General features: G+C 39.3%; 1 protein-coding gene across 22 annotated transcripts in view; it reads left to right on the forward strand.

Annotated features, from left to right (window-relative positions):
* TCF4 (transcription factor 4) overlaps positions 1–26,456 on the forward strand; it is a 557,076-nt gene that overhangs the window by 434,382 nt on the left and 96,238 nt on the right. For all 22 annotated transcript variants that reach the window (XM_070743535.1, XM_070743531.1, XM_070743524.1 and 19 more), the window contains one exon: positions 23,890–23,995. In XM_070743535.1, the coding sequence (XP_070599636.1) occupies positions 23,890–23,995 (106 nt within the window). The remainder of the gene's footprint in view (positions 1–23,889; positions 23,996–26,456) is intronic.

The raw sequence follows: 26,456 nt of genomic DNA on the forward strand, positions 1-26,456 counted from the left end.
CAGGCATGGGGGAATTAAAATTTCTCTTCCCCCTAGGCTTATAGAATTTATACATGGTATGCTTGTATGTATGAGTGGTTTTTTTAAATTGGGGTTTTTTAGATTGTTTTTAATATTAGATTTGTTTACATTTTATTTATTTATTTATTATTTAGATTTGTATGCCGCCCCTCTCCGCAGACTACATTGTCTTTTTATATTGTTGTTAGCCGCCCCGAGTCTTTGGAGAGGGGCGGCATACAAATCTAATAAATAATAATAATAATAACACTGGGATGTGCATGCACAGACACACAAGATACCTGAAGCTGCAAGCACAGCACATCGGTAGCAGCAGTAATGGGAATCCACCCCTGAACTTGTTGTATTATTTCAGGAGGGCTCATTTTCATTTTTTTCCTCCAGGAGGGACACCAGTAAACTGGAAGGACAAATTGAAAATTAAATAAGCCTCCCTGCGTGCAAACACACATGTTTCTTTCTTAGCGCAAGATCCTTCTAGGGAAAAAAACAGGTTGCGATTAGAAAACAGGGTGCCTACCTTCCCAGCAAAGCCCCCTTGTCTTCATCCTTACACCTTCCTTCATTTTCTCTGGTGCTAAACCACCCTTTTCATTAACCTCCCGTGATCTTTAACCTCTCGTTCTGGGTTTCCTCTTTGCCAGGGAGTCCTTTTGGTCTCGTCCGACTTGCAGGTGGTTACGATAGCTATGTACACTTGTTTTCCATGGTGCACGGTGCACTCAACCTCTCAGCGGGACCTGCAATTTCATACCGCTGGTGGGGCAAGGGGGAGTTTGCATGTGCTTTTTCTGTTCCGCGGCTCATATGGTATCAATTACTATTTGATGGCAACACCAGGCCCTAGGCCTTTTTTGCATGTTTGTCCTGTGAGAAAGATCTGGAAGAGCCGACATATGGCTTTGATTGCTGCAATTGCAGGTTGATAGAATAAACGCAGGGTGAGGTGGGTGGGTTTTCCTTCCGGCCCTTTCCACTCTGGGCTGGTAATGTGCTTCGCTTGTGGGGCTGGTCTTTTCATCATCTTCCTCCCTCCCCTTCCACCGGCTCCCACCCCGCATACCTCTGTTCTTCCCCTAAGTCCAAATCACCACCAGCAACATGTGGCGTAAATTAGGCATATGCCTTTTCTTTCTTCCTTTTTTTCTTTTTTTGAAAGGATGGGTTCAGGAAATGGTGAATCTGCTTCTAACACATAGCAAAAAAACACAACAACCACAGCCTTGACTTCTCAGTGCAATTTAGAGAAGTTTATCCCCTTTAAGATCGAAGTTGTGTTTTCGAAACCAAGTAGGAGGGTGGCAAAATAATATCATTGCTTCCTTTTTTTTTAGAAGGTTGGTGCTGGGGCTTATTCTATACATTTTCTTAAAGACTAGAGGATGCTTATGATTATTCGTGCTCAGCAGGGGATGCATAGAAAGGAGGACCAGAGACTAACATAAAAGCAAGGGATTCTGCAAGAAAGCCAAACCCTTTTGAACATTTCTGATGGATGAGCTTTGATTCTCCAGCAGGATGGCTATGCTGTAAGCCTCTTTTTTTTCACTTGTGTTGCTGCAGCCAGAGACATAAAATCGCTGCTTTACAATTTGTTTTTTTTTATATAAACTTTATTAAATTTTCATAAAAGGACAATACCAAACAAACATACATTTAACATAAATTTGGGGTTGCAATTTCCCCACTTATTCTAGAAGTTAAATTTCCATACAGAAAAAAGAATACCTTGTTAATACTTTAATTCAACTTATTACTTTAAATGAAAAGAAGAAATTCTATTTGATCTTATATAAAAAAAAATCTTCATTTATAAACTAAATAAAACACAAATTGTGAGTCATGCATTCTTCTCCATTTCTCACATAAATTTTACTTTTACTTCTTTTTCTTATTTATCCATATATACACTTTATTCCATATCACATAAAATTCTGATTCTTCTTGGTCTTTTAACTGTCTTGTCATCATATCCATTTCAGCGCAATCTAATATTTTCTTAATAACCTCTTCTTCTTTGGGAATCGCTGCTTTACAATTTGATCTGTTTCCTAAAACTTTTCTGCAGAAAATTAGGAATTCAACTTAGCTGAAAAAAATGTAGGCAGCATCCCTCTGTAAGTATTTCTTACTGATTTCACTAGAAATTTCAGACATGGGCAGAAGATTATTGTGACATCCCCTGAAACTAATGAAGTCACTGCTCCCTAATTCCATATATGTTAGGAATGCAACTTCTATCATTCACAGTTAATGTGGCAAAAGGTTCAATGTTATCTGGATATCTCTTAGAAGGCCTGGTTGCTGAAAAGAAATCACAGCTCATGATAAACATTCAGGGAATCAAATAAAAACAAACTCTTGAGAATGAGATACTTTTTAGTTCAATGGAAATATAAAATTAATATCATATGGTCCTTTCTGAGCTCTTGTGGTACTTTAAAATTGGACAATAATTAACATGAAATGGCTCTCCAAGAGACCAGTTAAACTTTAAATGTCACTTCAAAATTAGATGGATTTCACGTAATTTCAAAATTCAGTTTACACTTAAGAATTTTAATTCACCTCATATCATATATTTGAAGAAGCAGGAATTGGCATTTCTTGAAAAAAAATGTAATGTTATATTAGGGTAATATGAATATATATTGCATGCAAATATTTTGTATACTATTTATTTCAAAGATTTGAGCCAATATTCTCAGCAAGCAAGTGTTAATTCTTTTGTGTGAATATTGATAGAGAAATAAATCCCTATTTCAGAGAAGGTATTCTATCCTCTTAAAACCAACTGACATCTGATCAATTAAAAAACACCTGCATAAATATAATAATAATAAATAATAATTAATAATAACAATAATAATAATAATAATACTATTAAAATAATAAATTGTCTACAAGTTGCCCAGCCTTATAGAGGAGATGGACAGCATAAACATTCAATAAATAAATAATATATTTCTGTGCGCTCTCACTGTTTCTAGGATTCCAGTCTATAATACACATTCTTTTTTGGAGACTGAGCTTTGATTTCCTGGGAATTTTTTGGCTCTTACAAGTGGAGTGCTGAATTATTCCCTCCAAATTTCTCACTTGCTTTCTTTTTAGGATCTGCTAATCTCTGTTGTTTGGAGATTTTCTTGCAAAAATATGGGATTCCAATGAGAATTCATACTTCTTTTTTCTTCAGTCTCTTCTTGTTATTTTATTTGATGTTATTGCTCATTCTCTGAAGTTCTCTGTTATGGGATACAATACCTGTTTTGTGTTGAATCCCATTTTTAAAAAATCACAAAAGAGTTGTTGCATTAAAAAGCATTGTTCTTCTAGCAGACTTGAAAATCATTACTTTTGTTTTTCAGATGTATGACATCTTTATTTTAAGATTTCCCTATATATTAGCCAGGAGAGTTTGTCTACTCTAGAGTTTTGTTTTCATCTTTAGGTTTCTAAATGACACATTTATTTAAATGCTTTTCAAAACTGCTGTCGTATTTTACCTGTTTTACATGTTTTATTTTTCTGCCTGGCAGTATGATTTCTAGTATATATATGCCTAACAGCTTTTTTTCCCCTTTGTAATATCTTGCAGAATTGCCAGCCAATTAGAGGGGAAAGAGAGTTTAACTAGTATGGTTTGATTTTTAATTTTCAGAACATTTGCCAAGAATTAAAAGGACTTATCAGGCTTTTGCTTCCTTGTTGAATACAGTAGATCGGAGTGAAGATCTCTGGCTGATGGCCAGGTTTTGCTTGCAAATTGTGTTTTATGTGGCTTGCTAAAATTCATATAAAGAATCGTATCTCCATCTCAAACCACTGTTCCTTGGAGAATATCCAAATCTTCCTCTGCAGCCAGTTTGCAGTTTGTGTTCAGATAGATCAATAATATCCACTTTGGCTAAAGATTTTCAGCCTATGGTCCAAGTCTCCGTCCAATTTCCAAGCCTAAAGGACAGGGGGGTGGGCAAAAAAATGGAAACACTTGACTTTTTGGCATCATAATGTTTGAACATGTTCAAATCAATCAAAACTTGACATATTTTTATGTTTTTTTTAAATTCTATTATTTGATATGTTTTTTTTAAACCACCTTTTTTTTACAGAAATTTAAGGAAATTGGTTATAACCTTCAATTTATTTTATTTTATTTATTTATTTATTCTTTGTCCAATATACAATACATATGAAAGAGAATAGACATTAAGTAATATATATAAAGATAGAAAGTAAGAAAGAAGAGAAGTAGAAGGGAAGGAGATAATATATATGATATATGAGATAAGGAAAGACAATTGGACAGGGGACGATAGGCACATCAGTGCACTTATGTACGCCCCTTACTGGCCTCTTAGGAACCTGGAGAGGTCAATCGTGGAGAGTCTAAGGGAGAAATGTTGGGGGTTGACACTATTGAGTCCGGTAATGAGTTCCACGCTTCAACAAGTCGATTATTAAAGTCATATTTTTTACAATCAAGTTTGGAGCGGTTAATATTAAGTTTGAATCTGTTGCGTGCTCTTGTGTTGTTGCGGTTGAAGCTGAAGTAGTGGTTGACCGGAAAGATGTTGCAGCGTATGATCTTGTGGGCAATACTTAAATCGTGTTTTAGGCGCCGCAGTTCTAAGCTTTCAAGACCCAGGATAGTTAGTCTATTTTCGTAAGGTATTCTGTTTCGAGTGGAGGAGTGAAGGGCTCGTCTGGTGAAATATCTTTGGACGTTTTCGAGAGTGTTGATGTCTGAGATGTGGTGTTCTAGAAATGGCAGACCTCTCAGACTTTCAAAGAGGCCAAATTGTTGGTGCTCAAATAGCAGGCGCTAGCGTAATAGAAAGTGCCCAAATGTTTGGTGTTTCAAGAGGTAATGTCTCAAATGTAATGGCTGCTTTTGAAAGAGAAGGGAAAATGTCCTCCGCCAAGCACAGGTCTGGTCGAAAGTCAAAGTTGTCTGAGAGACACCGTCGAACTCTAAAGCGAATTGTTAGAGCGGATCGCAAGACCACAGCTCCTAAAATCACCGCAGAGCTCAATAGACACGTACAGAACCCAGTTTCCACAAAAACTGTTCGAAGGGAGCTTCACAAATCTGATGATTTGATGATTTTTCAAGCTGTTTCCATGTTTTGTCCACCCCCTGTATATCCACTCCTTGTAAAATTGTTTTCGATAATAGGACGTTCCATTCTTTGCTTCCATTTTAATATATTGAATTTTGTCCACAACCTTATGGAGAGTTTACACATGATTTAAAAGCTTCCTGTCTCCTTAAATAACCAGCATTGTTTCCTTCAAAAGCTACCAAGTATGAGTTCCATAAAATATCAATATCTTCATGGGGGGGGGGGGGAGAGATCAGAAATATTCATCATTAGCCTGAGTTAAAGACCTTAAGCAGAATTGTGTACCTCCGATTTGCTTTTTGATCTCTTGCTATTGTTACTGATGTTTTATTGCTTGTCAATGCACATATCTCTTTGCTGAGCAAATGTTTCATATCTCTGCTTGCTTGTTGAAGAGTACAAGTGAATGCTAAAAAATTAAAAAGCTTGGAAATCATTTTAATGTATATCAGAAGTGGATTTCAGCAGGTTCTGACCAATTCTGGTGAACTGGTGTTGTGGTTAGCTCTGGCCCAGCTCCTGCCCCAAGGACTGTGGATGTGGGGGAGACATCCACATGCTGCAGGCCTGTTTTGCCCCCGGTGGAATCTGATGATGAAGGCTCCTCTGACCAAGAAGACATGAGTGACAGAGAGGAGGAGAGTGTGGCAGACAGCTCAGAAGGAGATCAATTATCTAGCTCCTCCTTGGATTCAGAACAAGAGTTAATGATACAGCCACGCATGCGGAGAGCAATGCATAGGCAACAACTGATTATTATCAAAGAAAATGAGGCCACCTGTAGTTGGGTGGGGCTGTGGTAATTAGTGAGGCTGCTATCAATAGCAGCCTGTGGGTTTGGCCATTGTGGAGGATTATCGGATCGTTGTGTTTCGTGCCTGCTTTGCTGCGTTTGACCTTTTGTGTGCTGATTTTTCCCTGCTTTGAAACTAAACCAGAGCAAAGTGTGTTTCACTTTGTGAAAGAAGAAGGACTGTGAATTGCCTCACAGCTACAAGCTAAGTATCACAGAACTGATAAGGGACTTGTACCAATTACCAGTTTGTTTGGAGACGAGTGCACTTTGCTATACCAAAAGAGGGCTTAGTTTAAGTTAATTTTAATTATAAAGAACATTGTTTTGAATTTTCAAACGTGTGTGTGTCTGAAATTTGTACCTGTGAAGGAATGAGGAGTCTACCAGAGAGCCCGACAGAACAACTGGTAGCAAAAATTTTGAGTAGTTCAGAGAACCAGTAAATCCCACCTCTGACTGGCCCCTCTCTCATCTATTCTCCACCTCCTGAGTCCCAGCTGATTGGGAGGAAATGGGGATTTTCCATTAATCTTCCCCTGGAGTGATGTGGGAATGGAGATTTGCCACGCCCACCCAGCCACGCCCACCCAGCCATGCCCACAGAACAGTTAGTAAAAAAACATGAATCCCATCACTGATGTACATGTATTTTATATAGGGACAATTGCACTGCATGGCGTAGTTTGAAGCCAGGATCAAACTTTTAAAAATTATAACTCCTTTTATCAGCCCTCCAAGGTTTAAAGTGAGTAGAATGAAGAAGCACTGAGTTGTGCAAATGAGCTGATTGAGTTTTTTTTCTGGAGAGATTTGGGTTGGGTTGGGTTGGGAAACCATTGTTTATTATTATTATTATTTGCTTTCAAACTGATTTTGAGGGTGGGTTTTTTTTTTTCCTTTCTGAAAATGAGCAGGGAAATCTTGCCATGTTTTGGGACAGATGGTTACTGAATTTTCCGGGTGTGGTTTTAAAGAGTTTTAGAATCAAAAATAATAGGCATGTCGCATGCAGAAAGGTTTGAGGTTATTATACTGCTTGCAAGTATGTATGTATATATTGGCTCCATTTCCTCCCTTCTGCTTTTATCATATCCATTGCACCTTCTGGAACAAGGTACATTTGTAGAATATATTTTCTCAGTATCCTGAAATTGAGAGAGGAGAAAATGTGCCCCAGTACAAATGAGGACCTAGCTATTTATTCTGATAGTTAGAATTAAAATCCAGTGCAGGTTATATGCTTTTGGTGGTTTCCATGCTCCTCTCTTTAATATTCATTCTTTGGTGTTCTGATTTTTTACATTGTGTTTGTTTGCTTATTTAGTATTCAATTTATATGGATACCAAGTAGTACCGAACTTGCAAAGTTCGAGCTCGTGCTGAACTTTGCAGTGTTCGGCATGCCGAACCCGAACTTTTTTAAAAGTCCGGGTAAAGTTCGGGTTTGGGTTTGGCGTTCGCTCGAACACCGCAAAATGCCGGCCCCCCGGAAGCAGAGTGGGGAATCCAATTGTGGGATTTCCCACCTCCTTTTGCTTGCAGCGCTGAAGCAAAAGTAGGTGGGGAATCCCACGAAGGGATTCCGGGGGCGGAGCTTTGACGTCACGGAGACTCCTTCCTCCCCATTTCGGCCGGCCAGGAAGTAGTCTCCGTGACATCAAAGCCCCGCCCCTGGAATCTCTTCATGGGATTCCCCACCTACTTTCACTTGCAGCGCCGCTGCGGCATCCTTTTCTGTAAAAATAAAAGGAGGTGGGAAATTCCCCACCTACTTGTTTATTTTTACAGAAAAGGACGCTTCAGCGGCTTGCTGCTGCTCGGGTTTGGGTTTGGGTTCGGTGAACTCACCCGAACTTCACGGCAAAGTTCGGGTGAGTTTGCCGAACCCGAACTTTGTTGGGTTCGCCCAACACTAATACCCAGTGAAGGGCTACCAAAATTTTTACTACCCCAACTATGGGCTTGGCTTATGCAGGATGCCCTGCATATTATTTCAACATCTTTCAGTGCAAATTGGGTGCTCTGGGGTGGAGCTCCATTTTTGCTACCCCACTGCATCCCCCCCCATCAAGGCAGCAGCCCACCTCTGTGGATACCTAGCACTATCACCAGCATTGCAAAAAATAAAATACAAGAAATATCTAGCTCAAATCACTAATTCAACCAAGAAACAGGTCCCTGAACACAGTTGGGATTCGAGGATTGGATACAAAACCAGATGTTTAGGGCCTAGCAAACAGTCAACGGAGTCAAGGATATTTCCAGAGAGACAATGTTCCACAAGGTGGGATTATGACCAAAAGCTACATCTACTAGACTCGCCAACTGACTTTCTTTGGTCAATGGGAATGAAATACATCCATCCTGCCTGACCAGATTGGAAGGGGAGAAATAACTGGGTAGAGAAAATCCCTGAAATCATCACAAGCCACAAAGAGTTTATGATTAACCAGAACCTTGATTGCATCCAGGTGCACATCTGGCAAACAATGAAGTCCCCCAAGCAATGGTCCATTTATTATACCCATTGCTGCATTGTGCATCAGTTGAAGCATCCAAATGCTCTCCAAGAACAGCTCCAGGTAGAATGCTTTGCAATAATCCAGGTGAGAAGTCACAAGGACAGGAGGGGGGAGCGAGTATAGCCTCCCTCTCAAGGAGTCAACACAACTGGCACACAAGCTGAAGGTGTGCAAAGGTCTTCTTAGCTGTTCTTTGAGCAGAAACCCCAAGCCTGGGAGCATCCCCAGATTCCATACCAGCTCTGTCTGAGGCAGTGTCATTAAAAAAGTTGATTTATACCCAAAATGTAAATATTAAAGAATGAGGGTGGGAGAGATTTTCCTGTTTATCATGAGGTCTTAAGACATTATTTATATTATTGTTTATATCTCAGATTGATTTATCTATTGGTAGATTTAATTTAATTTAATTTAATTTAATTGACTTCTATACCGCCCAATCCCATAGGACTCTGGGTCTAATGTGCTCTTAATAAAGTATTAAAAGTGTTTTATTCTCTAACCAATTTTTTTCCTTCTCCTCCTCCTCTTTTTTCTCATCCTCTTCCACTAACTTCACTGAAGCTTGCTTCTGTGTAAATTGAGTTAACTAAGCAGTCCTGTAGTGAAGGATAAGTAATAACTTTTGCCATCCTTGACTATGTCACAAAGGTGTTGGATGAAGGTGGTGCCGTGGATATTGCCTACCTGGACTTCAGCAAAGCCTTTGATACGGTTCCACATAAAGAGCTGATAGATAAATTAGTGAAGATTGGACTTAATCCCTGGATAGTTCAATGGATTTGCAGCTGGCTGAAGCGTAGACATCAGAGAGTTATTGTTAATGGCGAGTATTCTGAGCAGAGTCAGGTTACAAGCGGTGTGCCACAAGGGTCTGTTCTGGGTCCTATTCTTTTTAATATATTTGTGAGTGACATAGGGAAAGGTTTGGTAGGGAAGGTTTGCCTATTTGCCGATGACTCTAAAGTGTGCAATAGGGTTGATATTCCTGGAGGCGTCTGTAATATGGTAAATGATTTAGCTTTACTAGATAAATGGTCTAAGCAATGGAAACTGCAGTTTAATGTTTCCAAACGTAAAATAATGCACTTGGGGAAAAGGAATCCTCAATCTGAGTATTGTATTGGCAGTTCTGTGTTGGCAAATACTTCAAAAGAAAAGGATTTAGGAGTAGTGATTTCTGACAGTCTCAAAATGTGTGAACAGTGCAGTCAGGCGGTAGGGAAAGCAAGTAGGATGCTTGGCTGCATAGCTAGAGGTATAACAAGCAGGAAGAGGGAGATTATGATCCCACTATATAGAATGCTGGTGAGACCACATTTGGAATACTGTGTTCAGTTCTGGAGACCTCACCTACAAAAAGATATTGACAAAATTGAACGGGTCCAAAGACGGGCTACAAGAATGGTGGAAGGTCTTAAGCATAAAATGTATCAGGAAAGACTTAATGAACTCAATCTGTAGTCTGGAGGACAGAAGGAAAAGGGGGGACATGATCGAAACATTTAAATATATTAAAGGGTTAAATAAGGTCCAGGAGGGAAGTGTTTTTAATAGGAAAGTGAACACAAGAACAAGGGGACACAATCTGAAGTTAGTTGGGGGAAAGATCAAAAGCAACATGAGAAAATATTATTTTACTGAAAGAGTAGTAGATCCTTGGAACAAACTTCCAGCAGATGTGGTAGATAAATCCACAGTAACTGAATTTAAACATGCCTGGGATAAACATATATCCATCCTAAGATAAAATACAGAAAATAGTATAAGGGCAGACTAGATGGACCATGAGGTCTTTTTCTGCCGTCAGACTTCTATGTTTCTATGTTTCTATCCTTTCCTCAGATTTAACTTTGGCAAAGTATAAATAGCTAATTTTCCCAGGAAGTCAATTGATTCCAATAGGACAATAACAACAAAAATCTGGAGACCTCACCTATAAAAAGATATTGACAAAATTGAACGGGTCCAAAGACGGGCTTCAAGAATGGTGGAAGGTCTTAAGCATAAAACGTAACAAGAAAGACTTAATGAACTCAATCTGTATAGTCTGGAGGACAAAAAGAAAAGGGGGGACATGATTGAAACATTTAAATATGTTAAAGGGTTAAATAAGGTCCAGGAAAGTGAACACAAGAACAAGGGGACACAATCTGAAGTCAGTTGGGGGAAAGATCAAAAGCAACATGAGAAAATATTATTTTACTGAAAGAGTAGCACATCTTTGGAACAAACTTCCAGCAGACGTGGTAGATAAATCCACAGTAACTGAATTTAAACATGCCTGGGATAAACATATATCCACCCCAAGATAAAATACAGAAAATAGTATAAGGGCAGACTAAATGGACCATGAGGTCTTTTTCTGCCAGACTTCTATGTTTCTATGTTTCTATAACTGCATGAAAAACACAGCAAGGTGGTGCTTTCTTTCTACAGCAGGAAGATATTCTTCCAAAGAGTAAGAGATATACCTTCCCCTAATGCAGAACACAAAGGAAACAAAAAGAAAAGTGGCTTTTAAAATTTATCTCTGTCTTAAGAGCAGCCTAAGAGAATCCTTTTAACATTTGTTCAAGCAGAATTTCTTGCAAACTGGGTGATTTCTTCCAAATTTTTTTTTTTTTTAAAAATAGCATATTTTTTTCTTCAAATCAAAACATTTCCATAATGGCTTTCCAAATTGTTGTAAAATGAGTATCTACACATTTAGATTAACTGGACGAAGTTGAATTAAATTAATTTTTTAAAAGATTAAAAATACATAAGATACATATTGAACAATTATTCACATAAGCAGATGCTACGAAAATTCTATAAAAACTTCATTCATATTCAACAATCTTTTTGTGCGTCATTCTGTTTTATATCCCAACTTTATATTTTTAATGTAAAAAGTGTGTTTAATTATATGTCTGCTTTTTTACCTTCATTGCAAGCCTTCCTTCCAAACTTCTGTGTAACATTTTAAGCAGTTGAAAACCCCATAATCATTTTAGCATCTCTCGTTTTAATTTATAGCAACTGCAATTGATAATCCCATAGCTTTGACAGTTTGGGACCCTATTCAGGGTTTTCTTTTCTTTTTCTCTCAAGGTGGGAAAGCCACAGTTGCTTCAGATATGAATTTTGCAATTGAATTTGATTTGTGGACTTACTGTAATAATTGCCCTAACAAACTTACTTCAACTTTACAAGGGGAAAGTAAAAGTAAAGTAAAAAAGCAGGTTTTGAAATATATTTCCCAGATGTTAATGTGCATACATATAAATAGTAAAAAAAAATTATATATTCTATATTTAAGTGCCATTTTTGCTTGTACATTTTGACGTTGCAGTTTGTCTTGTTTTGAGCGAATTTCAAAACATGTTGTTAATTTTGCAATTACTGTGACCTGACAAATATGTTTCCACCAACCAGTAATCAAGAATTCATTAATTGTGCTGTATGATTGCTCATATTAATGAATATTTTGAGTTGATAGCCGAATTGGAATTTGCATTATGCTCATCTGAAAATATTCAGAAGTTGTACTGCTATTTACAAAGTGAATTCTTTGAGGCATAGTTTCAAATGGTTGCTAGCATATGGAAGTGGGGAGGCAATAAAATAGCTCTAGGAATAGAGATTAGAGCTGGAATGTACCAAGGTGTAAATATTTAAAATAATTTGTTTAGGAACCTCATTCTGTTTGTAAATAGGTCATGGAAGGGGATGTTTTAAAAAATACCTTCTGTGCAAAAGTATTTTTGTCAAAGATGATAGAAAATAATGTGACATACTCAACACACGTATTCGGATGTAATGGTAACACCTAAGAACAAGACTAACTTTTTCCAGAGTTAATCACATCCATCTAAGAAGATTTTAAAATTACAAGGTCTCTTAGTCTGGAAGAAAGATGTTCTTCCCAGGAAATGCCTGGTCGGCGGTTTAAACTGCCGGCCGAAATTACCTGCGGGGCCGGGGAGACGCTGCCGGCAGCTCTAAGGTGGCATCAATGTTCCAATGTCAGAATGGGTATGGAACCACTACATTGATTGATGTTTGCTCTCTGGAGTATGGTGATAAGCCCAAATTTCACTTCCTGTTACTTTACAGTTGAGGAAAGCGTCGCCTACAATCTTGAAATGGTCAAGAAATTCTCAGGCGGCACTGACTATCGATTTTGTGCTCTTCAGTAAGCAGTTGGGCACCCATCACAGCAGCATTCATGCCCTTAGCATTCGGGTAGCGTATTACAGTGTACACTTCCCACTTGGAGGGAAACGGAATGAGGACGCTCACCTCTAACTTTCACCACAACACCAATTGATGATCTACTTACCACACTCGCACTGCTTATTCTCTTCCGCTAGCTTCCCGCACCACGATAGTAATAACAACAAACATCTCCCACAAACATTCTCCTACATGCCTCGTCACCTTACTCTCCGGATAACCCTCGTACAAGTATAAATTCATGATACTAAATCTGATATTCTGGTTAATAGTCAAGAAACGGTAATGTAACGTAATCAGATAGTCATTTTGCTTTATCAGATAGAAAAGAGTGCATAGCAGATTTTGCCATTTGTAAAAAATGGTCTTGAGGACTGAAATCATTCTGTCTGAAATAGACCATATTATTTATAATAGACAGAAGCTCCCAGGAAAGGATGGCATATTTTTAGATCTGCATTTCTAGGTTGCAAACCCCAATTATGAGAAACGTCCAAGAATTTGGAGATAATTTTTTTACTGAAGTTATTTCCTTCATATCCCAGAAGTACTGAATGTTCTCTTATGGGCAGTTAACTATTAGAACGCAGACATTTATAATAATTTTTGTTATTTCAGATTCCCATGATACCACATTCGAACAACTTCTACCCATTATGCAAAATAATAAGGTATATTTCTGTCCAGTGCTTCTTCTTGATTTTCAAAAGCCTCATAGAAATTCTCCATGTGTATGTAGAGAAAGGATTCACCATATTCTTCTCCCTCATCAGCCTTTTACTGTATTCCGGAATCTTTTATAAGTGAGAATATGGAAAACACAGAGACTTTCTGCCAGTACAAATGTGATATTCCATTTTTTCCCCCCATTTCATTCTTCATAACATACATAGAAACATAGAAGACTGACGGCAGAAAAAGACCTCATGGTCCATCTAGTCTGCCCTTATACTATTTCCTGTATTTTATCTTACAATGGATATATGTTTATCCTAGGCATGTTTAAATTCAGTTACTGTGGATTTACCAACCAGGTCTGCTGGAAGTTTGTTCCAAGGATCTACTACTCTTTCAGTAAAATAATACCTCTCTGAAGGCCAGTCCCCACAATCCCCTTACTCAGGGATAAAATCCAGCAGGCTCTAACAGGTTCTGGAGAACCGGTAGTGGAAATTTTGAGTAGTTCGGAGAACTGACAAATACCAACTCTGGTTGGCCCCAGAGCGGGGTGGGAATGGAGATTTTGCAGCATCCTCCCCCTGCCACGCTCACCATACCATTGAACCGTTAGTTATAAAATTCACCATTGCTCTTACTGGATTTTGTTCACGCTGGAGTTCAACAACTCTTGTCCTCTGTTGCACCTTACAAAGAAGACTAAGACAAACCGACACAAGTTTAGGAGAAACATCTGCAAGAGGAGCTTTCCATTGCTCAACACACAGGTGTAATGTGTGTGTGTGTGAGAGAGAGAGAGGGGGGGAGAGAGAGAAGGCAAGTAAGTACACATGTCCCTGTATAGTGTTGCAGGATCCAGGCTGGGTCGGTCACCAAAACCAGAGGTTTAGTCTTCCGAACTTTCACGCTTGTGCTGGAGCCCAGCCTCAGGGAATTTGTCCCTACCAGATTGTGTGTGGGTGTGTTTATCCATGCTATTCCCAAACACAAAGCCAATAAATTAGAGGAAAGAGTCTTCATTGTTCTAATAGGTTGGGAAGGTGCGCATGGGTGCACGTGCATGATATTTTATGTTTGAGAAACAGTGTTCAGCTATCCAGTCTCTCATTCATTTGGAATGTGAAGTGATTGCTACTGCTTGCCACATCAATCCCTAAAGGAGCCATTAACCTAAATGTGACTTTTCTTTGTTATTCTCCGGTGGAGTGTACTGAATGAGAAAGCAAACTTCCCAATTCCAGATGGCACAGCCTAAGACCAGAAAACAGCCTAGCCAGGTCTATCGTAGTAGCACTGCCTTTGTTTGCGCCCCTGATGTGCTCCTGATGCTCATGGATACTTTAACTAGACCCTGAATTCATTCACATTTTGTCCTGGGTTAGTTTGCAAACCACAGCTCTAAAATAATAACAATACAGTGTTCCCTCGATTTTCACGGGTTCGAACTTCGCAAAACGTCTATACCACGGTTTTTCAAAAATTTTAATTAAAAAATACTTTGCAGTTTTTCCCCTATACCACGGTTTTTCCTGCCCGATGACGTCGTATGTCATTACCAAACTTTCGTCTGCCTTTAAAAAACAGTTTTTAAAATAAACTTTAATAAATAAACATGGTGAGTAATAATCTAAATGGTTGCTAAGGGGATGGGAAATTGTAATTTAGGGGTTTAAAGTGTTAAGGGAAGGCTTGGGATACTGTTCATAGCCAAAAATAGTGTATTTACTTCCGCATCTCTACTTCGTGGAAATTCGACTTTCGTGGGCGGTCTCGGAACGCATCTCCTGCGAAAAGCGAGGCAACAGTGTAATACAGGCCCACAGCTGACAGGGTGTCCAGCAAACCTGGAAAACAGGGAAATCAGGGAATTATCAGGGAAATCGGTGGTTCGGGAAATAACGGAATTATCAGTGAATTCGTGAAAAAATTGCAATAAATGGGGGAGAGGGACAAACTGTATTAAAATGTTTAAAAGTCAGGGAAAAATCATGTTTAAAAAAGACGGATCGCACTGCCTGGCAGACTCAAGTAAAAATGTGGCAACAACTTGCTTCCTCAGCTACCGATATTTCTCCACGGCTTAACTGTTTGGTATGATGAATGCTTTACCCTCCACATCGGCAAAAAGAATCCAAACCTCATATATAAACTGAATAAATAAATGCTCACAGCCAACCCACACTCAGTAAAAGACCTTGGAATACTAATATCAAATGACCTAAGTGCTAAAGCCCAGTGCAACAATATCGCCAAAAAGGTTTCTAGAATTGTTAACCTGATCCTACGGAGCTTCTGCTCCGGCAATCTCACACTACTCACAAGAGCCTACAAAACTTTTGCCAGACCCATCCTTGAATACAGCTCATCTGTCTGGAACCCATACCACATCTCGGACATCAACACCCTTGAAAGCGTCCAAAGATATTTCACCAGAAGAGCCCTTCACTCCTCCACTCGAAACAGGATACCCTACGGAAATAGACTAACAATCCTGGGTCTAGAAAGCTTAGAACTACGGCGCCTAAAACACGATTTAAGTATTGCCCACAAGATCATATGCTGTAACGTCCTACCGGTCAGTGACTACTTCAGCTTCAACCACAACAACACAAGAGGACGCAACAGATTCAAACTTAATATTAACCGCTCCAAACTTCACTGTAAAAAATATGACTTTAACAATCGAGTTGTCGAAGCGTGGAACTCATTACCGGACTCAATAGTGTCAACCCCTAACCCCCAACATTTCTCCCTTAGACTATCCCCGATTGACCTCTCCAGGTTCCTAAGAGGTCAGTAAGGGGCGTACATAAGTGCACTAGTGTGCCTTTCATCCTCTATCCAATTGTCTTTCCTTTATCTCATATATCATATATATTTTCTTCCTTTCATATATCTTCTCCTCTATTTTTACATATTATCTTTATATATATTAATTCATGTCTATTCTCTTCCATATGTATTGTGTATTGAACAAATGAATAAAAAAATAAATAAATAAATAAATACCGTATTTTCCTCTCCATAAGACACAGTTTTTTTCCTCCCAAAGTAGGATGAAAAATCAGCCTCGTCTTATGGAGCGAAGATGCAGGCAGGGAGGGGGGGGGGAGGCTGCGAACTCGGAAGCCTCCTCCTGCCTTGGGGCGCAATCTGCCCCCTCTCCAACATCGCTGCCTTCTGCCTTGGGGCGCGATCCGCCCCCTCTCCTCTGCCGCCGCCTTCTGCCTTGGGGCGCGATCCGCCCCCTCTCCTCCTCCGCGGCCTCCTGCCTTGGGGCGAGCAATCCGGGAGTCCAGGACTGTGTGGGTTTGTGCCATGAAGAGAAAACGGCCGACTTTTCCCTGCTGCCTGGGCCGTTTTCTCTTCATGGCGCAAAGCCACACAGTCCCGGACTCCCGGATCGCTCGCTTCTCCGGTCAGCAAAGCCATCTGCCCAGGAAAGCGCCGCGCAGCCGGCTTGCTGGCTGGAGAAGCGAGCGATCCGGGAGTCCGGGACTGTGGCTTTGTGCCATGAAGAGAAAACGGCAGCAGGAAAGTCAGCCGGGCTAACGGGAGGCGGCGCGTGGCTGGGCGCTGGGGACGTCTGGGAGGGCGAGGGGGCTGATAGCTGCTGCCTCTTAGCTGCAGAGCCGGTGGGCGGAGGCAAAGACAACAGCCGCCGGCTCTCTCCTTCCTCTCTCTCCGGCTCTCTCACTTTCTTTTTCTCTCTGTTGCCGGCGTGGTGAACGAGAGAAAAAGAGAGAGAGAGAAAAAGGAGGGGAGAGAGAATGAGAGAGAAAGCAAGCAAGAGAGAAAGAGAGGGAAAGAAAGCAAGAGAGAGAGAAAAAGAGGGGGGAAGGAGGGAGAGAGAGGGAAAGACATAGAGGGAGGGAAGGAGGGAGAGAGAAAGAACAAAAAAGAGACAAAGGAAGGAAGGAAGAGAGAAAGGAAGAGGGATGGAGAGAGAGAGGGAAAGAAAGATGAAGGAAGGGAGAGAGAAAGGGGGAGGGAGATATAGAAAGGTGGGAGAGGGGGTAGTTAGATAGGGAGAGGGAAAAGGAAGGGCTTGGAGAAAGGCAGGGGGAGAGAAAGATAGAAAGGAAAGAGGGAGGGAGAGATAGAAAGGAAAGAGGGAGGGAGAGGGGGGAGAGATAGCAAGAGAGGGAGAGAGAGAGAAAGAGAGGGAAAGGGGAAGAGAGGGGGGAGAGAAAGAGAGAGGGAGGGAGAGAGAGGAGATAAAGGAAGAGGAGAGAGAGAAAGGAAGAGAAAGATAGAAAGAGAGAGAGTGAGAGATGCTCAGTGAGCCTTTCTTTGAAGTTGCCTTTCTTTCTCCTTTTTCTCTTTCTTTCTTTTTCTCTCTTGCTCTCTTGCTCTTTCATTCATTTTTTCTTTCTCTTTCTTTCTTTCTTTCTCTTGCTTTCTCTCCTTCCTTCCCTCCTTCCATTTCTTTCATTCCCCCTCTCTATTTTTATTTCTCTTTCATTTTCTTTCTTTCTCTCTTTCTTGCTTTCTTTCTTGCTCTTTTTCTTTCTCTCTTTTACCTTCCTTTCCTCTATTTCTTCTTTTCTTTCTCCTTCCTACCTTCTTCCCTCCCTCCCTCCTTTCAGTCCTTCCTCTCTTACTCTCCCCTTTCATAAGTTTCCTTGCTTCCTTCCTCTGTTCCTGTCCCTTCCCCCTTTCTTTCTTTCTTTCTTTCTTTCTTTCTTTCCTTCCTTTCCTCCCTCCATTTCTTGCTTTCCTTTTCCTTCCTCCCTTCTTTCCTCCCTCCCTCCCTTCTTTCACTCCTTCCTCTCTTCCTCTCCCCTTTTTGGCTCAAAATATTTTTTTTCTATTTTCCTCCTCTAAAATCTAGGTGCGTCTTATCAGCAGGTGCGTCTTATAGAGCGAAAAATACGGTATTTATGACCACGCCTTAACTAGTTTGCAAGTTACAGGGAAATATCAGGGAATTTCAAAATGCTTACCCCTTGGACACCCTGAGTTGAGCCAGGTCCTCCCATCCAGATAAAAATATATTTTGGCTTGTTGTGATACTAAACTGAATCCAGAAAATGGTTTATAGAAATATATACCCTTACAGAAATATAAACCCTTAGACTATCCACTGTTGACCTCACTCAATTTCTAAGAGGTCAGGAAGGGGTGGGCCTAAGTGCACCAGCGTGTCTACTGTCCCTGCCTTAATGTTTCCCTCTTATTAGTTTCAATATCATGTATATAAACAGTGGTATATCTTTGTATACTACCAATACGTACTTTAAATAATAAAATAAATAAATAAAAATAAAAATGAGATGGATTACACGGTTATACTGCTCTTAGCCTATGTAGATATATCTGCAAGTGGTTAATGATGATAGTAGCACTTCAGGTTCTTTTAAAAAAGAAAGAAAGGCTGAATTGTCCTTTGGGCTCTGCATATAATAAAATTGCTTAATAAATAATTAACAAAAGCATAATGGACAAAGCATTAAAGATGATATCACCATCTACCACTTTCCCACCCTCTGGATCCTATGCCTTCTGCTCTTTCTCTAAAACACAGTTATTTCAAATACTTCCCCAAAAAGTCTTTTAACTTAGTTGTGTATAATAATTATGATCAGGGCTATAACAATGCTTTCTATTGAAGCATTAAAATATGGTGAGAACAATTATGCAAAAGTATACACTAAAGCATCGTATCTTTATTATGGCCATCATTCATTATTTTTAAGATCTCTCTGTCCTCTGTTGTAGTATTAGTCTCTGAAGCAAACTATTGTCCTATTTATAAGATGTATATTTGTATTCTTCTTTCCCTTTCTGATTTGTAGTTGTGATTACTTTTTCCATTCATTTTGCTGTAACCTGCCAATATCCAATTTCTTAAAAAATGTGGCTAGTTTGTGATTTGCTTGCTTGCTTGCTTGCTTGCTTGCTTGCTTGCTTGCTTGCTTGCTTGCTTGCTTGCTTGCTTGCTTGCTTGCTTGCTTGCTTGCTTCAAAATGGAGGCAGGAAGGTATCCATTTTCATCAAGATAATGAAAATGTTTTGGTCTTCCTGACCATCTGGAATTGGAAGATCTTAAAAAACAGAATACACAAATATCTGTATATGTAAAGTTTAACAAATGCAAATATATATATCCATGAACACTGAAGTGGCCAGGCACTTAAAAGAAATCAAAGTTTTTAAATAGTGTTTGTTTTCACCCATGAAAAGAATTGTTAGGGGGAAGAAATCTCTGCTTATTAGTAAACAAATGTTAAGTAAATTAAGTTTTGGCATATTTACTAAGTTTACTGTACTCACAAATATGCGGAGCACTAAAAAGGAGATAGCCCAACTCTTCAAATGCAGGCACACTGCTTTGGTGGTCTTGGGCTGATCTGGATCTTTTTACTACTTATTTTGAACTTCTCAAAAAAACAAAAAAGCAGGTTTGGTATCCTGGGATATGTTTAGAACTTTCAGTGCCTTTGAGTCATGCTTTTGAAATTCCATTTCTAGTCTTGGGAACAAAGGAATGGTTTGATGCTTTCTTTCATTGTTCCGTTAATGTTGTTTCAACTCTGCTTCCCTATAATAGAGCAGTTTAAAGACTTTTTAAAAATTACATCCATGATACTACAATTCTTCCAGATCTATAGCATGTCTTACAGAGTATTGACTTTCAGTAACCGCAGTTATGATATTGTACAACAATATTTTTTATTCCTTCAAAAGTTCAGAAACTTTACTCCAGCTTAAACATATTCCACATATTGGTATCTATGCTGTCTGGTGTAAAGATAGTCCCCAACTTACAAATGGTTGCTTAGAAACTGTTTGAAGTTACAACACCACCACCCTCAAAGATACTTATGGCCTGGTTTTGAAGTTCCAGTGTCTAACCCCCCCCCCCCAAGTCACAAGACCATAATTTGGGTAGTTGGCAAAAGCCTGAATTTACATCTGCTTTCAGCATCCCATTATCAGTTGAACATGAGTGACATTTTTGCTGAAAACCAACATTTACTTCTGGTTTCTGGCAAAACCGCTCTACACTGAGCAATGTATTTGCTTAATGACCGCCACAATAACAGGTAATAAAAACTGGCATCACAGTCGTGCGTTGAGGACTGACCACTCAATAGTGGACTCCATAGTGTCATCCCCAAACCCCCAACACTTTACCCTTAGATTATCTACAGTTGACCTATCCAGATTCCTAAGAGGTCAGTAAGGGGCGAGTACAAATGCACTAGAGTGCCTTCCGTCCCCTGTCCTATTGCTCTCCTATATCTCCTATACCTTTCTTCTATTCCTATATCTCTTCTTCTATTCTTTCATTGATATGTTCTATTACTATATCTTCTTTTCTATTATTTCTTAGATATATTTTACTATGAGTATCTCCTCTATAACCTTCATCATGTATTTTACTGTGTGTATATAGATATATACCCACTAAAACCCTCATTGGGTATTGGACAAAATAAATAAATAAAAATAAATATCTCTCTCTCCCGTCGATTCCTATTTTATTTCTTACAGCTTGTTTCATTCATATTTTCTGCCAGTAATCCTCATCCCGGTGGTGGTGGATTTAAGGGTTGAAACTAAGGAAGTATGGGCAGATGCAAAGTTCTACAGTGAAAGAAAGATTTGGGGTGTAAATTGCATTTGCATTCTGCTATTAATATGAAGAACCAGCATGATTAAATGCCTTTCATAGGACAATAATATTTGTCTGTTCAAAATAATATAATCAGAAAGAAACATTCTGATCTAGTTTATTGTTCTCTCTTGCACGTCAGTCATTTGATCACATGTGATTCCATACTTCATTTTAAAATAGTACATATTAAATTCAAATTTTCATTCATTTGTAGTACAAACTAAATTCAAGTTAGTTATTATAATCATGTCTGGGTTTTTAAAACGAGTACGATATACAGATAAATTCAGATTTTCAGGGCCAGGTAGATTTCATTTCAGAATGGAAGAAATTGTCTGTTGAATAGATGCAGCTTAACCTAAGCACGTCATTTTGTTTCAGTCTACCATAGTTCATTGTGGAACAGTATGCTAGGGCATGCAATAATAATATCAAACTTCAGAATGTATGTCTTCTCTTTCCCTGTGAAATCTTTTCCCTGAAGTCAGCAACTTCATTGGCTTCCAGAACTTCAAATCCCAAGAGAAGGCATGTTCAGGAAAGTGCTTCCACAGCTTTTTTTTCACATTGGAAAGCAGAGGCAGTAAAAGATAATAAAGAGGAGTGAAAATGTGTTGCAGACAGACAGATGGGTAGATAGGCAAACAGACACAGACATGATAGATTTATTTATTTATTTTTATTTATTTATTTTGTCCAATACACAATGAGGGTTTTAGTGGGTATATATCTATATACACATAGTAAAATACATGATGATGGTTATAGAGGAGATACTCATAGTAAAATATATCTAAGAAAGAATAGAAAAGAAGATATAGTAATAGAACATATCAATGAAAGAATAGAAGAAGAGATATAGGAATAGAAGAAAGGTATAGGAGATATAGGAGAGACAATAGGACAGGGGACGGAAGGCACTCTAGTGCACTTGTACTCGCCCCTTACTGACCTCTTAGGAATCTGGATAGGTCAACTGTAGATAATCTAAGGGTAAAGAGTTGGGGGTTTGGGGATGACACTATGGAGTCCGGTAATGAGTTCCACGCTTCAACAACTCGGTTACTGAAGTCATATTGTTTACAGTCAAGTTTGGAGCGGTTAATATTAAGTTTAAATCTGTTGTGTGCTCTTGTGCTGTTGTGGTTGAAGCTGAAGTAATCGCCGACAGGCAGGACGTTGCAGCATATGATCTTGTGGGCAATACTTAGATTTGTTTAAGACAGGCAGACAAGATAGATAGGTGGGTGGGTGAGTGGGTGGATGGATGGATGTAGATAGATAAATGTAGGTAGATAGATAGATGTAGGTAGGTGGCTGGATGGATGGATGGATGGATGATAGATGGGTATGACCAGCGCTTTCTGCCTTCTTGCAACAATGAAAACAAACAGGATTGAGCCAGTGTGGTGCATTTAAGGTATCAGACTAGAAACGGAGATACTCAGGAAGATTCAGTTCCATTGTCAGCCACAGATGCTCACTAGGTGACTTGGCCCAAGCTATGTCTAGAGTTCCTTGTGGTTGAAGAAAACTGGAGGAGGCTATAAAACAGATGGTTCATAAAATTTAATGGCTCTCTGGTAGTGTGCTGATGGTATACCTTTTCATCTCAAATCTGATGTACGTTCCATTGTTCCTATGGGGTCCCAAATATGTCTTATGTTTCTCATGAAGATCATGACTCCATCTATTTATCTTTTTTTTTGAAAAAAAAAGAACTTTCCTTAAGATAATAACTGTATAAGAAGTTGGGATGTTACAGTAAAAGTGTGAGCTTTTAATATCTTATTTAGTATACTGTAAAACAAAACTGCAATTTAGATGGCAAAAGATATCCTTGAGTGATAAGTTTTCCTTCTGTTTTTGGAATATATCTTTGGATTTATATTGAATGGGAATACTAGGGTAGGCCTTTTAAGTATATACTCCCGGGATCTGAATTCTTTGAAAAGGGGAGACAGGAGAGGTTTTCATGGAGAAAATGTTAGTCACTTTATCATGTACTAGACAAATTGTGACCTGTTGGGTCATACCCTGTTTCCCCGATAGTAAGACACCCCCGATTGTAAGACGTATCGGGGGTTTCAGGGGGGTCGGCTAATATAAGCCATACCCCGAAAGTAAGACATATGTCTTACTTTCGGGGAAACACGGGGGTATTGCAGCCTCCCTCTCATCTAGCTGGACCTGGAGAGCGAGAACGCGGCGAGGGCGAGGAAGGCGCCTCCCTCCCTCCTTCCTTCCTTCCCAGCTGGCAGCGCACTCCGGGCCTCACCGGCCGGCCGGCTCCCTCCCCGTCTGTCTATGTCTTTTTCTGACTCCAGCGCGCACCGTTTTTTCCAATATAAGACATACCCCGAAAGTAAGACATAGTGGGGCTTTTGGGAATAAAAAGAAAGTAAGACACTGTCTTACTTTCGGGGAAACACGGTAGTTTCAAAGTTGTTTCCTGACCTTAAAGACCACAGGCAGGCAAAAATAGTGGGAGTGACGGAGACATTGACTTTCCTTGTCGGAATCAGGCAGGGCACATTAGAAATTATGATCACATGAACATGGATGACTGGCAGTGATATAGAAAAGGCCATAATTTTGCCAGATTTCAGTCTCACAGTAATCATACGTTCCAGATTTTGCTCATTTTTTATAAGAAAATCCACCTGAGTTACATTTTCAAAAATTGTTTCCCTACAATGCACTGTTTTATCCAATTGAAGGTTACAAAAGGAGAGTTTTGGTAGTAGATTCAATTCTTGCTAAAGTAGGTTTTAACTACAGCCATTTACCAATAAAGAGAATCCCACAGTGGTGCTGTACATTTTAACAAATTTAAAAATTCAAATTCTTGAAAAGCTATTAGTGCATTTAACTTTTTGCTCTTGTTCTGTCTCTCCATAGGTATATGCCCCTTCTGCAAGCACTGCCGATTACAATCGGGATTCGCCCGGCTATCCATCCTCAAAACCACCAGCCAGCACTTTTCCTAGTTCTTTCTTCATGCAAGGTAGGATTTTATCATAGAAGGGATTTTCTGAAGCATGTCCTTAAGGATCAGTGGACAGGATGCTGAAGCCCTGAGCTCAATTCTTTGTTTACAGAGTTTCGTGCCAGTTGGACAATTCCAGGCAATCTTGATTTCTCTTTCAAAGCTAAGGGTTAACGTAGTAGCATGCCACACAGATAAAGGACGATCAAGGCCACAAGACATATTGCAGATTTGAAAGGGATCGTTTAATAAACATTTTGTACAGTCAGTTTTGCTGCCAAATACGAATTCACAATATGCAACATTGCTTACATTGTTGCTCTTCCAAATGTTTATGGAAGCGAACATATTTGGTAGTGAAATAATAGTATTAGTGCAACTTTGAATTCAGATACACAGACTCCTACGTAGCGAATGTGCTCATGATTTGATGCAAACATAAATTGCTGGGCTCCTGGGACAAAATGGAGCAGCCCCTTACTCAGATCTTAACATTCATTGGGAAGAATGGTAAGCATGTAGAAAAATGAATCTGTATGTCTCTTCCTTCCACTGGAAATTAAGGAGTTAGCCTACAACGGTAAAATCTGAACTGTAGCATTCCGCTCAATACTTGATTACCAATATTTTCAGCAAGATGTGCAAAACAGTTGGATGCATGCTGTAAGTCGAATCGTATTCAGTGGGCTTTACTGTCCTTCGGCATGGTTTGAATCACAACCTTGAAGTCCTAGTGCTAGATGCACTCAAAAATATTTTGTATAAAAACAGATGATGATGATGATGATGATGATAATAATAATAATAATAATTCACTAATTTCTCTAGCTGCTTCTTCGCAATCCCAGGAGACAGCAGAATTGAGGAAAAGCAGCTAGAGAAATTAGTGAAATACGAAGATCTAAAAATCGATCTGCAGCGACTCTGGCATAAGCCAGTGAAAGTGGTCCCAGTGGTCCTTGGCACGCTGGGCGCAGTGCCAAAGGATCTCAGCGGACATTTGAAAACCATCGGAATTGACAAAATCTCAATTTGTCAATTGCAAAAGGCCGCTTTACTGGGATCGACAAACATAATTTGCCGCTACATCACGCAGTCCTAGGTGCTTAGGAAGCGCCCGACTGCTGATGAAATACGAAATCCAGCATAGTGATCTCGTTTGCTGTGTTGTATTGACATAACGATAATAATAATAATAATAATAATAATAATAATAATAATAATAATAATAATAATAATAATTCACTAATTTCTCTAGCTGCTTCTTCGCAATCCCAGGAGACAGCAGAATTGAGGAAAAGCAGCTAGAGAAATTAGTGAAATACGAAGATCTAAAAATCGATCTGCAGCGACTCTGGCATAAGCCAGTGAAAGTGGTCCCAGTGGTCCTTGGCACGCTGGGCGCAGTGCCAAAGGATCTCAGCGGACATTTGAAAACCATCGGAATTGACAAAATCTCCATTTGTCAATTGCAAAAGGCCGCTTTACTGGGATCGACAAACATAATTTGCCGCTACATCACGCAGTCCTAGGTGCTTAGGAAGCGCCCGACTGCTGATGAAATACGAAATCCAGCATAGTGATCTCGTTTGCTGTATTGTATTGACATAATGATAATAATAATAATAATAATAATAATAATAATAATAATAATAATAATAATAATATTAGATTTGTATGCCGCCCCTCTCCGAAGACTCGGGGCGGATGAACATGTTCAGTTCTTTGCATTCACTTCAAAGAATTACGTTATTATACTAGGTCAAATAGTTTGTAACAATATTCAATTGATAGAGTAATTTAAAAAAATCTAAGGTGTAATCAGTCACACATGGAGAGGAGTTATTCACTCACCTTAAAATATAATTTCAGAAATGAGATTGTACATGTAAGCCAATCATTGATGGAGAAAAAAATGATATTAAAAAACTTTATATTCCACAGCTGGCTGTATTAATAATATTATTGCTTGAGTTCCATGAAAATTTATTTATTTATTTATTTATTATTTGGATTTGTATGCCGCCCCTCTCCGAAGACTCGGGGCGGCTCACAACAAGTGTAAAACAAATCATAACAAACCAACTTTTCTCACATGTCCATTGGCCCTGTTACAAATCAATGCAACTAGAAAGAAACAGGTGGGAAAATTTGCAAGAATTTTCATTTGTCTCATCTAGTCTCATTGCCTTTCCTTGTGGAATGGCTTCTTGTCTCTTAAATTAGGTATAGATTTTATTTTTGTCCTTTAAATTGTAGATTCATATAGGGAGGGAGTGGCATGAAAATGTAATAAGAAAATTAAATCCAATCAACGAAGCAGTGGAAGTGATGTGCCGGTATCTGGAGGCTGTTGGCGCCTGGATGGGTGTCAACAGACTCAAACTCAACCCTGATAAGACGGAGTGGCTGTGGGTTTTGCCTCCCAAGGACAATTCCATCTGTCCGTCTATCACCCTGGGGGGGAATTATTGACCCC

Source organism: Erythrolamprus reginae, chromosome 2, assembly GCF_031021105.1.
Source record: "Erythrolamprus reginae isolate rEryReg1 chromosome 2, rEryReg1.hap1, whole genome shotgun sequence".
Classification (NCBI taxonomy): Eukaryota; Metazoa; Chordata; class Lepidosauria; order Squamata; family Dipsadidae; genus Erythrolamprus; species Erythrolamprus reginae.